General features: G+C 40.6%; 1 protein-coding gene across 1 annotated transcript in view; it reads left to right on the top strand.

Annotated features, from left to right (window-relative positions):
• Window positions 1-13,706, top strand: part of PDE6C (phosphodiesterase 6C) — a 60,079-nt gene that overhangs the window by 88 nt on the left and 46,285 nt on the right. The window contains 4 exon segments of the mRNA XM_055119255.1: window positions 2,755-3,241; window positions 10,133-10,285; window positions 10,390-10,479; window positions 11,031-11,172. Of these exon segments, the coding sequence (XP_054975230.1) occupies window positions 2,810-3,241; window positions 10,133-10,285; window positions 10,390-10,479; window positions 11,031-11,172 (817 nt within the window). The 5' untranslated portion in view covers window positions 2,755-2,809.

Genomic DNA, 13,706 nt, shown 5'->3' with positions numbered 1-13,706 from the left:
CCTGTTAAGTTCTGTTCTCCTAGCAAAACCTGGCCTTATTGAGAATCCCTAATTTCATAATCTATTAGATGTGGCATCAATAGATCTTTTTCACTTTTTACCCAAGAAGACTAAACATTTTTAGCAAGGTAAAATTTAGCTTTGAATAATTAAATGGAAGTCATAGAATTCTGTTCTTCAAGTGGACTTAAATATGCATATAACAATAACTTGCAGAGTTACTGTAAAATGGTCAATGTGTTTTCATTTAAAAGAACTTGTCATAAGATTTGAAGCTTTATTAAAATTCTTTTTTCATTTGATTTTATTTTTATAAAGTTGCTCGCAATAGTTCATTACAGATAATATTCAAACACCAATCCTACCACTGTGTACCACCGTAAGAGGAAAGTGTGTGAAGATTGTTTTATTTCATCCTGGAGCCATTTAGGCCCTTGTATATGAGATTACAAACATAAATATTAAGCCCAAACAAATGTGTGCTCCTTTTGGTACATCAGTGGGCTAGAGTTTAAGAGGTCGAGTGGCCTGGCCGACGCGGCATGGCGTACACCATACTATGAGGCACGGGAAGGGGGATGAGGGGAAAAAAAATTAAAAAAAAAAAAAGGGAAAAGGAAAAAGGAAAAAAAAAAAGAAGAGTTATGTTTATGTACTTGTAGCAGTGGGGCTACATATCTCTTCATTCCCAGCAATGGAAAACTAATTATCAAATGCTTCCTTGGTAGTAGGTCTGTCTCTCTTGGGTGGAAACTCCAACAACTATAGTGAGTTTTGTATTGAAATATGGAATGTAATCAAGGTAAAGAGAAAATGAAGTGAAATTCATTAGTTATACAGTAGGGGGTAGGGGGTGGGGGCGGGGGGTATACTGGGGTTTTTGGTGGTGGAGTATGTGCACTGGTGAAGGGATGGGTGTTCGAGCATTGTATAACTGAGACATAAACCTGAGAACTTTGTAACTTTCCACATGGTGATTTAATAAAAAGTTAAAAAAAAAAAAAGAGGTCGTGTGGCTGCATTTGTGGGCTCCAGGACATTCTGTGTGGCTCTGTTCTGGGAACTTTATTTCATAGTCTCTGAATCTTGGCCGTTCATGAGATTATATGGTGCTGGAAGCAGTTTGTGTGTGTGACTGCCAAGCTACTGGAAAACTGGGGAGCTGGGGAAAGAAGGCCTAGTCTTGTTCCAAGTGAGCTTGGAGATCTCAGTCACGGGTCTGGCATACCTGGGTTTTTCTGCAGGTTGCCCCATAGGTGAGGCTCGTCTGAGCCTGTGGAGAGCAGTCTTGAGCATGGCTGTGTGGTTGGGTTCTGGAGGTTTTCAGCTGCCAGGGTTCTGCTGTGGCGAGGAGGGAAACTCAACCCTCGCCCCTCCAAGTTGCCTGGGTGAAGACAGCCTGGTGCGGGGTCAGGACATTCTGTGTCTCTCTCTCTATTAAAATTCTTTAAATGTATTAGAGTATGTTTGAAACAAGCACTTAAATATATAAGGAAATTGGTTCATGAAATGTGTAGTTTAACTTATTAGTGGCATAATGGTAGTTAAATATTTGGGAAAATGTGCTTAATTGATGTAAAAGCTCAATAAACTGAACATTAAACAGAACTAAGTAGTGTTAAGTGTTCTTTCCACTCCAGAAGCTCTGAGACATTATATAGATCCTAGCAACAGTTAAGACAGGTATCACTGAGTAGTTTTAACAGACTGTGCTTTGTAGCAAAAATGAGGAATGGATATTGCTATTGAAAGAAAATGTAAGTTCTTATGCTTAGCAGGAACAATGAAGTAGCAGTTGCCTAGGTTATCCTTTGCAATCATGACTCTTGACAAGGGCTAGTGTTTAAAGTATGGCTCAAGTAGATGTGGGCTACCAATTGTTTTGTTAGTTTGCTTCTCTAATAATTAGTCTGAAATTTCTTCTTTTAAAATAGTCCTGAGGTCCTGTCAAAATATTTTTTGAGATACAGCTTTCTAATGTGTGGAGAATGGACAGATGAGAGTTTTAGAGAAGAATAAAGGACTTTTAAGAAAAAGAAAGATTTTCATCCAGGGCTGAGTGAGGGCTATGGCTCAGTGGTAGAGTACTATTCTTGATGTGTGAGATTTTATTTGCAACATGAAAGAAAGAAAAGGGAAGAGAGAACAGAAGGAAGGGAGGGAGAGAAGGAAGGAGTCAAACAAAGAGAAAAGCAAAAGATTAATAATCAATTTTATTTTGTACTAAAGCTAAATCCCTTCATCTCTATTAAAGTTATATAAACAAACGAAGACTTGCAACATCTGAATAATTTGACTTTATATAGCCATTATGAAAGAATTCTACAGATTGTCAACCCAGGTAAATTTAAGGCACATTTGTGACTGTAATGTTTTCCTTGCTGTGGACAGCCACCACTGTGGCTGAAATCGAATGATTTGTTTTTGTTTTTGTTTTCCCTGCAATAGTTACGCTAGTTGGCCACTGGCAGATCTCAGATGCTGTGATTCTCTGAGGATTTAAGAGCTAATAGTGTTTAGGGATTTGGTGTCCTGAAGCACCCTTTAATCCGATGCTTCCTGAATCCCACTGTAAACCAGGACCTTCTGTCACATCTCAGGAGTTACAGGGCAGATTGAAAGCTCTGCTAAGCAACCATTCTGCATGACCTTGCCAGATCTGGCTCTGGCTAGCACTTTTCGCCCTTGGGGTTCCTAGGTAAGTGTTCCTCAGTAGCTAATCAGGATGTATTTTCTTCTTGGCTTTCTGCCTAGGAAAGTGCTCTGAGGATCTATCTGGGGGAGCTCAAGCAGCAAAGCCAGCCCCACCATGGGGGAGATGAGCCAGGAGGCTGTGGAGAAATACTTGGAGGACCACCCTGAGTTTGCCCAGGAATACTTCCATAAGAGGCTGAGCAAGAATGCGCCCTGGCCAGGGCTTACGCCGGTGGAGGAGTCTGCGCTGTGTTGGGAGCTGCTACAGGCCCTGCAGGAGGAAGTGGGCAGCGCCGAGCAGGCCACACACCGGGCCCTGCAGAGGCTGGCACAGCTGCTAGATGCCGACCGCTGCAGCCTCTTCCTGTGCCGGGCACGCAACGGCACACCTGAGGTGGCCTCCAAATTGCTCAACGTCACCCCAACCTCCAAGTTTGAGGATGACCTAGTCGCCCCTGACCGAGAAGTTGTGTTTCCATTGGACATTGGGATAGTGGGCTGGGTTGCCCACACCAAGAAACTCCTTAATGTCCCAGATGCGAAAAAGGTAGGTGGTCTTAGGAGGGGGAGATTGCTGAAAGGATATGGTGGAAAATCAGGGAGGAATAGTGGGGAAGGGAGCTGGGTGCAGGACTGGGTCATCATCAGACTAATTAACATGGGTTTTCCTCTAACTTGGAGAGGCGGGGGCAGAAGGGAAGAGAACCCCAGGTCAAGGACTGGCAGATATACAAACACAGCTTAAGCTGATAATTCATGTTGAGTTTCAAATCAGTAGATAAGTTCTTTGTCAAGGGCTAGAGTGTCCCAAGTAATAATGTTTGACATTTAACTGGTCACCCTTTACTCTCTGACAGTGCCCTCATGCCCTGGGGTACCTTCAGAGGGAACATAGGGACAGGCTGAGATCACACCTCAGGCTTCTCATCCCCAATCCTTTGAAGACATTCAGTTCATATGGATACATTTGCTTATAAATAAATGCTTTCACCTTTGTGGATCAAATGTTCACAAAGAAAACAAAAAGATACTATCTGAAAGTCCAAATGTCCACTTTAAAATCTTTAAAATATGACCTTGGGTGAGGACTAAACTCACTTTACTATCCCATACCCCATAGTGCATATTTATTAACAATGAATCCAGGGGCTGGAGTTCATAGTGCAGTGGGTAGGGCATTTGCCTGACACTCAGAGGACCTGGATTCAATCCTCAGCATTCCATATGGTCCCTCAAGCACCTCCAAGTATAATTCCTAGTACAAAACCAGAAGTAACCTCTGAGCATCGCCAGGTACGGGCCCCAAACAAAAACACCAAAAAAAGGAATGAATTCCAATCATGTAAGTGGGACATACCGGCCCTTCTAAAGACCCATCACCTATATACACACTGTTGTGTTCTTTTAGAAGCAGAAAGATCAATTCTCACCATTGGGAAATTTGTTCATTTCAGAAAAACCTATCAAGTGTTACTCAGTTAAAAGGGTCAACACCTCATAATCTCTCTGTTCAGCAATTACCATTATGAGCAGCCTCAGGTTCCTCCTGCCAGTTCTTTATCCACACACATTTTCTAGGAAACTGGTTTGCCATTAACAAAAGTGGAAGAGGAGATTGTGACAGAATGGAGTTGGATGGAATCACCCCAAAAATGCTTTCTGTGCAGAGATTGATTGCTAGCTCTAGAGGTGGGCAGCTGGAAGGGGAGGCTAATCCCAGGCGTGTTCCCTGAGGCTGATTAAGAGGGAGGGGACCCAGGGATTCAGAAGGCACACAAACTGTCAAACATTAGCAACACAAAACAAACAGTCACGAGACAACCCTCAGGTACAAGGGTTGCCCCTAGGCACCATGGAGTCCTCAGTCCTTTACAAGGTCTTTCTCCTCCTGGAGGTTTAGCTCACTTAAAGTAGACTTTTTTGAGTGCTTACCTTGCACGCTGCACCCTGTGGTCCCAGCATCTCTGGAAACAACCTTTCATCCCCCAGATAGAGAAGAGAATAGTACCCCTGAGCAAAACTGAGTTTGACACCCCAAACGAAAACCAAATGAACAAATTAAATAGGCTTTTGAGATGCACTAATCTGATGAGTGTTCTTAAGTCAGAGTCTTCTGGGTCCCCGTTTTGAAGCTCTGTCCATAATCACCTAAGGTAAGATCTTCTCATGAATGTATGCTTCTTGCCAGACCCCCAAATGAGGTCCAATTTCCTAAAACATAAAAGTTAAGTTGGCATTTGCCTTGCATGCAGCCTACCTGGGTTCGATTCCTCCATCCCTCTTGAGGAGCCCAGCAAGCTACCGAGAGTATCTTGCCCACCACGGCAGAATCTGGCAAGCTACCCATGGCATATTCAATATGCCAAAAACAGTAACAACAAGTCTCACAATGGAGACCTTACTGGTGCCCACTCAAGCAAATTGATGAGCAACAGGATGGTAGTGGTACAGTGATACAGTGATAAAAACATTTTTAATAACAGGTGAGTAAATTACTTCTGCTGCAGTTGCTTTATATTAAAGAGCCACACTTTCTTTTCTTTTCTTTTTTTTTTTTGCTTTTTGGGTCACACCCGGCAATGCACAGGTGTTACTCCTGTTTCGGCACTCAGGAATTACTAATGGTGCTCAGGGGACCATATGGGATGCTGGGACTCGAACCCAGGTCGGCCTTGTGCAAGGCAAACGCCCTACCCGCTGTGCTATTGCTCCAGCCCCCGAAGAGCCAAGCTTTCTATGTTGAGATGAGAATGATAGAATGGAACTGTTTAAAAAGATCAGATGGCCTTAGTCTGTTGACCATGGTGAGTGCCACTGCAAGGGCAGTGGAATGGAAATGGAGTGTCATGTTTTTCTGGTAACTCTTTTCTGGAGGTGGGACAAAGACATAACTGTTTTAGACACACACTCTCTTGAGAAGAGACAGAGATTTTATTTGCTCTCCATTTCTACTAATTCTAAGCATTTTTTTTTTTGCTCTTAGAACTTCTTTTCAATTCTGGATGCAAAAGAAAATAAAATTTGGGGTAATTAAAAATATTGATAGGAGTTTTGCAACAGATCAGAAACACCAGACTTTCTGAAATTGGTACTAAACATTAATATATATTTGTGGAAAACCTGGGTCCATAGAGATAGTTAAGATGCTTGCCTTGCATGCTGCCAACCCCAGTTTATCCCTGGCACCACTATATGCTTCCCCCACCTTCCAGTGCCACCAGGATTACTACCAATATCAAAGTTGTCAAGTGCAATATAAGTTTGAAGAATGGAAATTATATTTAAAACAGAAGGCTTCATCTCCTTTTTCATTGTGTATTTTACAACAGCAACTAAAGTACATTAAAACTGTAAGACTATGGGGTAGGATAAGGATGGAAAGAACTCTTTCCAGAGTCAGGCAATCTTTATTATGTTTCAACTATGAACTTTGAGTAGATCCAATGCCCCTGAATACAAGTTCTGATCTCCTGGTACAAATTGCTGGCTAGACTAAACTCCTCTGAAGCTTTATCTAAAATTCCACTTTTTTCCCCTTTTGGCGGAGAGGGGATTGGGTATTGAGCTGGGGCCATGTCCAACTGTTCCTGGGATTTTCTCCTGAACCTACACTCAGGAACCACTCCTGGCGGTGCATTAGGGATCATATGTGGTGCTGGGGACGGAACTTGGGTAAGTTGCATGCAAGACCCGTGCCCTGCCCACTGTACAGTCTCTCTGGCCTGGCATTTGACAACTTTGGAAGAGTTTTCTTTTTCCTAATCTTACTTGATTTTGACAAAGACCTGGTATAGAAGGCATGGAACATATTTTAATTTTCTTCCATGTATATAAGAAACTTCTCAAGGTTATTTAGGCAGGATATAGTAGGTCTGAGGTATAACCCACATCTTCTGATCTCTTTTTACACATGTCCTCTTTAGCCACACTTCCTTATTTTTTTTCCTTATTTAGACACCACGACACTGCTGTTCATAAGAGAGTTGCTTTAGTTATACAATGTTCCAACACCAGTTCCAACACCAATGCCTCCTTCTTCCCATCAATATCCTAAGATTTCCTCCCATCCCTCTAACTTGCCCTCTTGTCAGTCATATAACAAATTTATCTATATTACTTGGTCAAATAGAACTTAAACAAATGTTTTTTCACACTATGCTTAACTTCTCTGGTTGGCAACATAGCTCATAGAAAGTAAGAAATTTTCACACCTAGACAGATAGACAAGCTACTTCAACCCAGAGAGTCCATCTGTAGGATGAGAACCTTGACATCAGACAGACGTAGGCACAAATCAAAGTCTCAAAGGAGGTAACTGTGATGAATTGAGTTTCTGTATCTGAGAAAGACAGGTAACCAAATGTAAATATTTAATAATTACAGGTATGTTAATATTTTATTTATGTAAGGGGGCCTTTGGGGGCTGGCCAAATCAGGTCAATGATGATTGTCAGCTTTTAAAATAGGTTAAAGACAGGAGGATTTTAATAACAGGAAACTGAGAAATGTTTCTCTCAAGTTAATCATTTCTTTTTTTGTATTGGGAAAGCTGTTGACCAAATCTTTGGGTAGTGCTCATTCTGTTTGTGGTTTGAAAGAAAGTCATGTTGGAGAAGTTCCATGTTTTCAATAATTAACAGAGTGTTTATAGCTCTTTCCTCTCACTTCTCTCCTATTATCTCTTTCTGACTCTTGATATCAAGAGATACTTGTATTTACCACAATTTAGCAATGCTAAGGTAGGATGAAGGATCTAGGCATTCTGCCACGATATTCTCTAGTTTCTTTCATTGGCTTCTTAGAAGTCAGGGGTGATTGTGAATCTGATAAATACAGACTTACTCAAAGAAACTTCACCAAGGATTATTTGAGCTAGTGGGGAAATAAAAACAGTGAGGCTCACCTTCCCTACCATGCATGTTATTCAGTGAAAAGCTTTATACAGGGCTTTTCAATGCAATAAAAATAATAGTTAAGCGTCACATTTTGGATGTAGCAGTATTTTGTTCAATCAGCCAATTGAATTTAAAAACATTTCCTTGTGTTTAGAATCTAGAATAAAATGACATCAAGTTTTGGAGGTAGAGTGAAGTACACATCCTATGACTTGTGTTTCTTCAGCTCTGAGTATCCTTTAGTTCCCAAAATTGCTGTGTAAATGAAGATAATAATATAATTATCTGTAATAGATCATTATAATGTCTGTAATGGTGATAGGTTAGAAAGAAAGCAGAATGTGAGTTGACATGGGTAAGCAGTGAATTAAGGGAAAGAACCAAATTCTGAAGACTTTCTAACTTGTGAGTGATGATGCCATTTGAAGCAGAGAGAATTAACACAAAATAGTTTGGACAGAAATGTACCTGAATGGCATGGGGTACTGGTACTCAGGAGGGAGCATCCTTAGGATATAGGAGACTTGGGTCATTAACACCTCATTTATTCTTCAGTGAGTAGATTGGGTTATGAAAGTTAGAACTAAAAGCAAAATGACAATTGTCAAAGAGATGAAACTGCTTCTCATTCAAGGATACTCTCCCATCCCTTGAAGTCTTAGTTCTTTAATCATAATACTTATTGAGGATCCACTATGAGCCATACATGTTTCTAAGTACTCAACTCTTCCTATGCTAATCTGTCTCTGCATCATGGAGAAAATGCCATTATTCCCTACTGTCAAATTAGAAAATGAGAATTCAGGTGCTAAGAACATGCCCATTCCTCAGTGGAAGGTAAACTGGGGCCTTGTTTCAGCCAGGGAAATATGACTCCAGAACTATTCCCAATATTATGCTGCATTTCTTAAAGATAAAGAGTTTGTTGTGTGTTGCTATGCCGGGAAAAGTATTGACGAGATCTGGGCTCAAAGTCTGGGTGCATCCAATCCCTTAGCAGTTCCCTTTGTCTTTGTTTAGTGGTCTCACTTCTAGGGATTCTTCACTGGAATGATCCACCCACCAAAAGTACAGATTCCAGGGGAAGACAGATTTATCTTAGTGGTTTATGAATTGGTGAGGTCTGTGAATCTGCCTCTATCTGTGGTTCTTCCAAGGTACAGTCCAGGATTATTGCTCTGAGCTGAACTGTAAGTCCTAGTGACAAAGCAGCCTTTGTTTCCTGGTGAAAAGTCTGGTCCACAGTCATTTAACAGTGAACTTTCACATTTTTAATTGCAGAAAATAAATAGAGTTCAGCCTCCAAGGTTTGTACTTTTCCTAGACATACCATCAACATGAAGAAATAAAAATAACACAACTTATGAAAGGAATGCCACATTAGTTTTGGCCAATAAGTCTCAGAACTTATGAGACTTAATGCCACATTGGTTTTGGCCAATAAGGTTAAAGCTCAGTTCTAATCAAGAAATACTTGGGTTCAATGGGGAGATTGTAAGGACCCATGGAAAACTGTGTCTACTCCTATATGGAGAATGTGTTCAGTGGAACACTGCATAACTCAGTGGAATGGATGACTAATATGACTAATAAAATTTCTACTGAGAAATCAGAACTCCAGCTTTTTGTAAAAGCAATTGGTGAAAAATAAAGACTACATCAACCACTTGATCCAGCAAAAGTGGTTTCCACTTTAGGAAATCTATCACAAATAAAAGCAAGAATGATTACTACAGCATTGTTTTCCATTAGGATAACATTTGCCAGACAGTAGGGGATGGTCCAGTGGATGATGGGGCTTATTGGAGAATCTAGAAGGTAAATTTATCTCTATATGCATTAGGAAGTGGGGAAGTTTTTGCACTGTGTTCCATGATTAAATTATTGTGAAAAATTAGAAAAGGAAACTTTTGTCCAGGCAAGAGAAAGGCATGTGTGGAGATATGCTATGCAAGCAAGATTAGAAGTTTGGGGGGTGGTTAATTGTTGTGGGGATCACATCTGACAGTGCTGGGGGATTGTGAAGTGCCAGGCATTGAACCCAGAGCTTTGAACCTACAAGACCTAATATGCTCTCCCACTTGAGCCATTTCCCCATTTCTGTCTTTTTTATGTTATACCCAATTGCTTTTCTTGTTTCCAGTGCACCATTTACTTGTGTAAATAGAAGTCTTTGAAATAAATTTATAACAAAGCTGTGCTTTCCTTCCCAGCACACACCTGTTATAACCCCATGTCTTTTCTGCCCTGCCCCTTACCACATCTTGTACTCTTGACAAGGACCTTACCTTTTCGTCTTGGCTCAAACCCAGAGAGCACAGTACAGAAGGGAATTGCTCACTGTGAAGTGGGCAGTTCCTCTTTGTGCAGCCCTAGGAAGGGGAGGAAGAGGGGGTGTGTGCTGAGACAGCTATGCTGGGGCCCTGGCTTCTGTCCATATGATTTGTATAGATTTAGCTATTGAAAATGATCATTTGCTATTCCTAGATCTCCCACTTCATGGCTTTGTGCTGCATTGGCAAATGTGTGCTTGTGTCTTTCAGAACAGCCATTTTTCTGACTTCATGGATAAACAAACAGGCTACGTCACCAGGAACCTGCTGGCAACCCCAATCATGATGGGCAAGGAGGTTCTTGCTGTGGTTATGGCGCTTAACAAAGTAAATGGGTCTGAATTCTCTAAACAGGATGAAGAGGTAATACCTACCCTGGGCAACCAGTTGGAGGCTCAGGAACTTCATTCATCTTATAAGTAAAAGAAAGATGTCAAACCTCATTCTCCTCTGTCTGACTTTTGTAGATCTTTTCCAGATATCTCAACGTTGTTTCTGTCATCCTCAAGCTTCATCATGCCAACTATCTGTACAGCGTGGAATCCCGAAGAAGCCAGGTAAAGGAAAGGTCACTCACACCACTCGAGAAATTCCAAGGGTCTGGGTGAGCTATGAGCCAGGAACTGTGGGCAAGGATGAAATATATATATAAAATATATACTCTGTAGTCTCCTAAATGGGAAAATTATACATATATATTTTATAAATATTGTACAATGCTGGGCTGGAGCGATAGCACACTGGTTGGGTGTTTGCCTTTCATGCGGCCGACCCGTGTTCAATTCCTCCGCCCATCTCGGAGAGCCCGGCAAGCTACCGAGAGTATGGAGCCTGCACAGCAGAGCCTGGCAAGCTACCCGTGTGTATTGGATATGCCAAAAAACGGTAACAATAAGTGTCTCAATGAGAGACGTTACTGGTGCCCGCTCGAACAAATCGATGAGCAAAGGGATGACAGTGACAGTGTACAATGCTTATGTATTTTATAAATATTGCACAATACTTAGTAAGAAGTATTTAATTTGTTTGATGTGCTCCACTTTCTTCTAATGTTCTGCTTTTTCATAATGCATATTTTCCTGGCTTCTTTTTTTAACACTGCTTTCAGATCCTTATGTGGTCAGCCAATAAAGTGTTTGAAGAGCTCACCGATGTTGAGCGGCAGTTTCACAAGGCTCTCTACACCGTTAGGACCTACCTCAACTGTGAGCGGTACTCCATCGGACTCCTGGACATGACCAAGGAGAAGGTCCTTGTTCTTCCAAATAGTTCTTGTTGCCAAAATATCCTATAAAATATGCACCATATGAAATGTGATCCACGAGAAAAACAGATAAAGTATATAACTATTCAAGAAAGAGCACAGGAAATGATTATATGTAAATGTATGGTACCAGGCAAAAGTGTGCATTTGGGGACAAAAAAAAATCTAGGCCTAAATCTTCACTTTAATTACTTTAATACTTCACTTTAATACTTGTGAACTCTATATTCAAGCTCCAAAAAAGTTCAAGAATTTTTTCCTTTTTCATTTAAAAATGTATTAGTAGACATTTCAGAGCACTTTTAGATTTATAGAAAGAATGAGCAGAATGCTCAGCAAGCTCAGAGCTATCTCCCCTTCCTTCTCACATCCCATTTTAGTTTTCCTATTAACACTTTGCATTGATGTGGTACATCTGTTAGATTTGATGAATCAATTGTTGACAGGTTTTTAATAACCAATGTTCATAGTTTACATTAAAGTTCACTTTTCTTATAAAGTTCTGTGGAACTGACACAAATAATAATATTATTTTAATTTTCAGTGTAGTTACACAAGAATTTCATATAGTTGCCATTTCAGTGTCATCAGAATAGCATCCATACTTCAAATATCCTCTGTACATAAATGATTAAGTGGATAAGTGACAAAAACCCACTATCATTTCTCCCCCTTCTCCCTCTGAGTCAAAAATAGTCTCACTACTATTTTTTTTCTCCCTTTGTGGTTCTGCTTTTTTCAAAGTGTCATATTACAGTACATTGCTTTTTACCCTTTCCCTCCCTTCTTCCCTCCCTCCCTCCCTCCCTCCCTTCCTCCCTCCCTCCCTCCCTTCCTTCCTTCCTTCCTTCCTTCCTTCCTTCCTTCCTTCCTTCCTTCCTTCCTTCCTTCCTTCCTTCCTTCCTCCCTTCCTCCCTCCCTTCCTTCCCTTCCTCCCTCCCTCCCTTCCTTCCTCCCTCCCTTCCTTCCTTCCCTCCTTACCTCCCTCCTTACCTCCCTCCCTCCCTCCCTCCCTTACCTCCCTTCCTCCCTCCCTCCCTCCCTCCCTCCCACCCTCCCTCCCTACCTCCCTCCCTCCCTCCCTCCCTCCCTCCCTCCCACCCTCCCTCCCTCCCTCCCTCCCTCCCTCCCTCCCTCCCTCCCTCCCTTCCTTCCTTCCTTCCTTCCTTCCTTCCTTCCTTCCTTCCTTCCTTCCTTCCTTCCTTCCTCCCTCCCTCCTCGCCTCTCTCCTTCCTTCCCTTCTTCCTTGCCATACCTGGCACTCAGGGATTACTCCTGGCAGCCTGGAGGGTCATATGGTAAGATGGGAACCAGACCCAGGTTAGCTGTTGCAAAGCATGTGCCCTACCCACTGTGCTATCACTCCAGCCCCAGTACATTGCTCTTTAAATGTATGTATGAAACTCTGGTTATTGACAGTATTGTAAATTATGGTGCCTCAGTAAAATTTTTTAAAAAATACACAGTACATTGCTTTTATAGATTGGGTTTTCTTCCCCTGAGCACTAAGTTTCTCCTATATTTTTTTCATGGCTTTACAGAAGCATTCATTTTTTTATCACTAAATAATATTCCATGTTTTTTTATATACAATTGTTTCAGTATCAATTTACCATTACATCTTGGTTTCTTCCAATGTGGTAATTACACATACAGCTACCATAAACATAATGTTATTTGTGTAAATACCAAGAGGACTATTGCTGGAGCATATAGAAAAGCCATTCAGCTTTGCAAGGAACTGCTAGGATGAGAGTTCCATTCCTCCATATCTTTATTACCAGCAGATGGAATATTTTTTTTAATTAGACATTTGAATAAGTATGGTGGTATTTCAGAATTATTTTAATTTACTTTTGTTTCCTTAATTTACAATACATGAAACATCTTTCATATGCTTATTTTCCATCTCTGTATCCTTTTATTTTATTATCTTTTGTTTTATTTTTGGGCCACACCTATATGTGCTCCGGGCTTACTCTTGACTCTGTCATCAGAAATATTTCCTGGCAGAATTAGGGGAAACATATTTGTTGGAGATTGACTGAAGTCATGTAAGGCAAGGCCTTAAACTAATAAACTATTTCTCTAGGCCTAAGCTTCATGTTTTTATTTTTTTGGTGAAAGGACTTTAATTTTTTTGCTCACTTTGAGCTATCTATCATTTGGTTTAAATAATTTTTTGTATATTTTGTATAGAAATCCAGATAGCAAATAATCTTTTCCAGTCTATGGCTTATTATTTAATTATCTGAACAATATGTTTTGCAGAGAACTTTAAAATTTAATAAAGTTTAATTTTTTTCAATTTTTTTTCTTTCATGAATTGTACTCTTTATAGCATCTAAAAAAGTCCAAACAAACCCAAATTCAACTTACTGGTAAATAAAATCAGGTTCTCTTAGCAAGGAAGAAAGGGAAAAGATATGATAATAAAGTGTTGGTAAGACAACACTTGTCACTCAGCATGACCTTAGTCAAGCCTTTTAACTTACTGGATTTAGCTTAATTATGTACAAA

This window comes from Sorex araneus, chromosome 11, assembly GCF_027595985.1.
Source record: "Sorex araneus isolate mSorAra2 chromosome 11, mSorAra2.pri, whole genome shotgun sequence".
NCBI lineage: Eukaryota > Metazoa > Chordata > Mammalia > Eulipotyphla > Soricidae > Sorex > Sorex araneus.
This window is presented reverse-complemented; position numbering and strand designations above follow the sequence as displayed.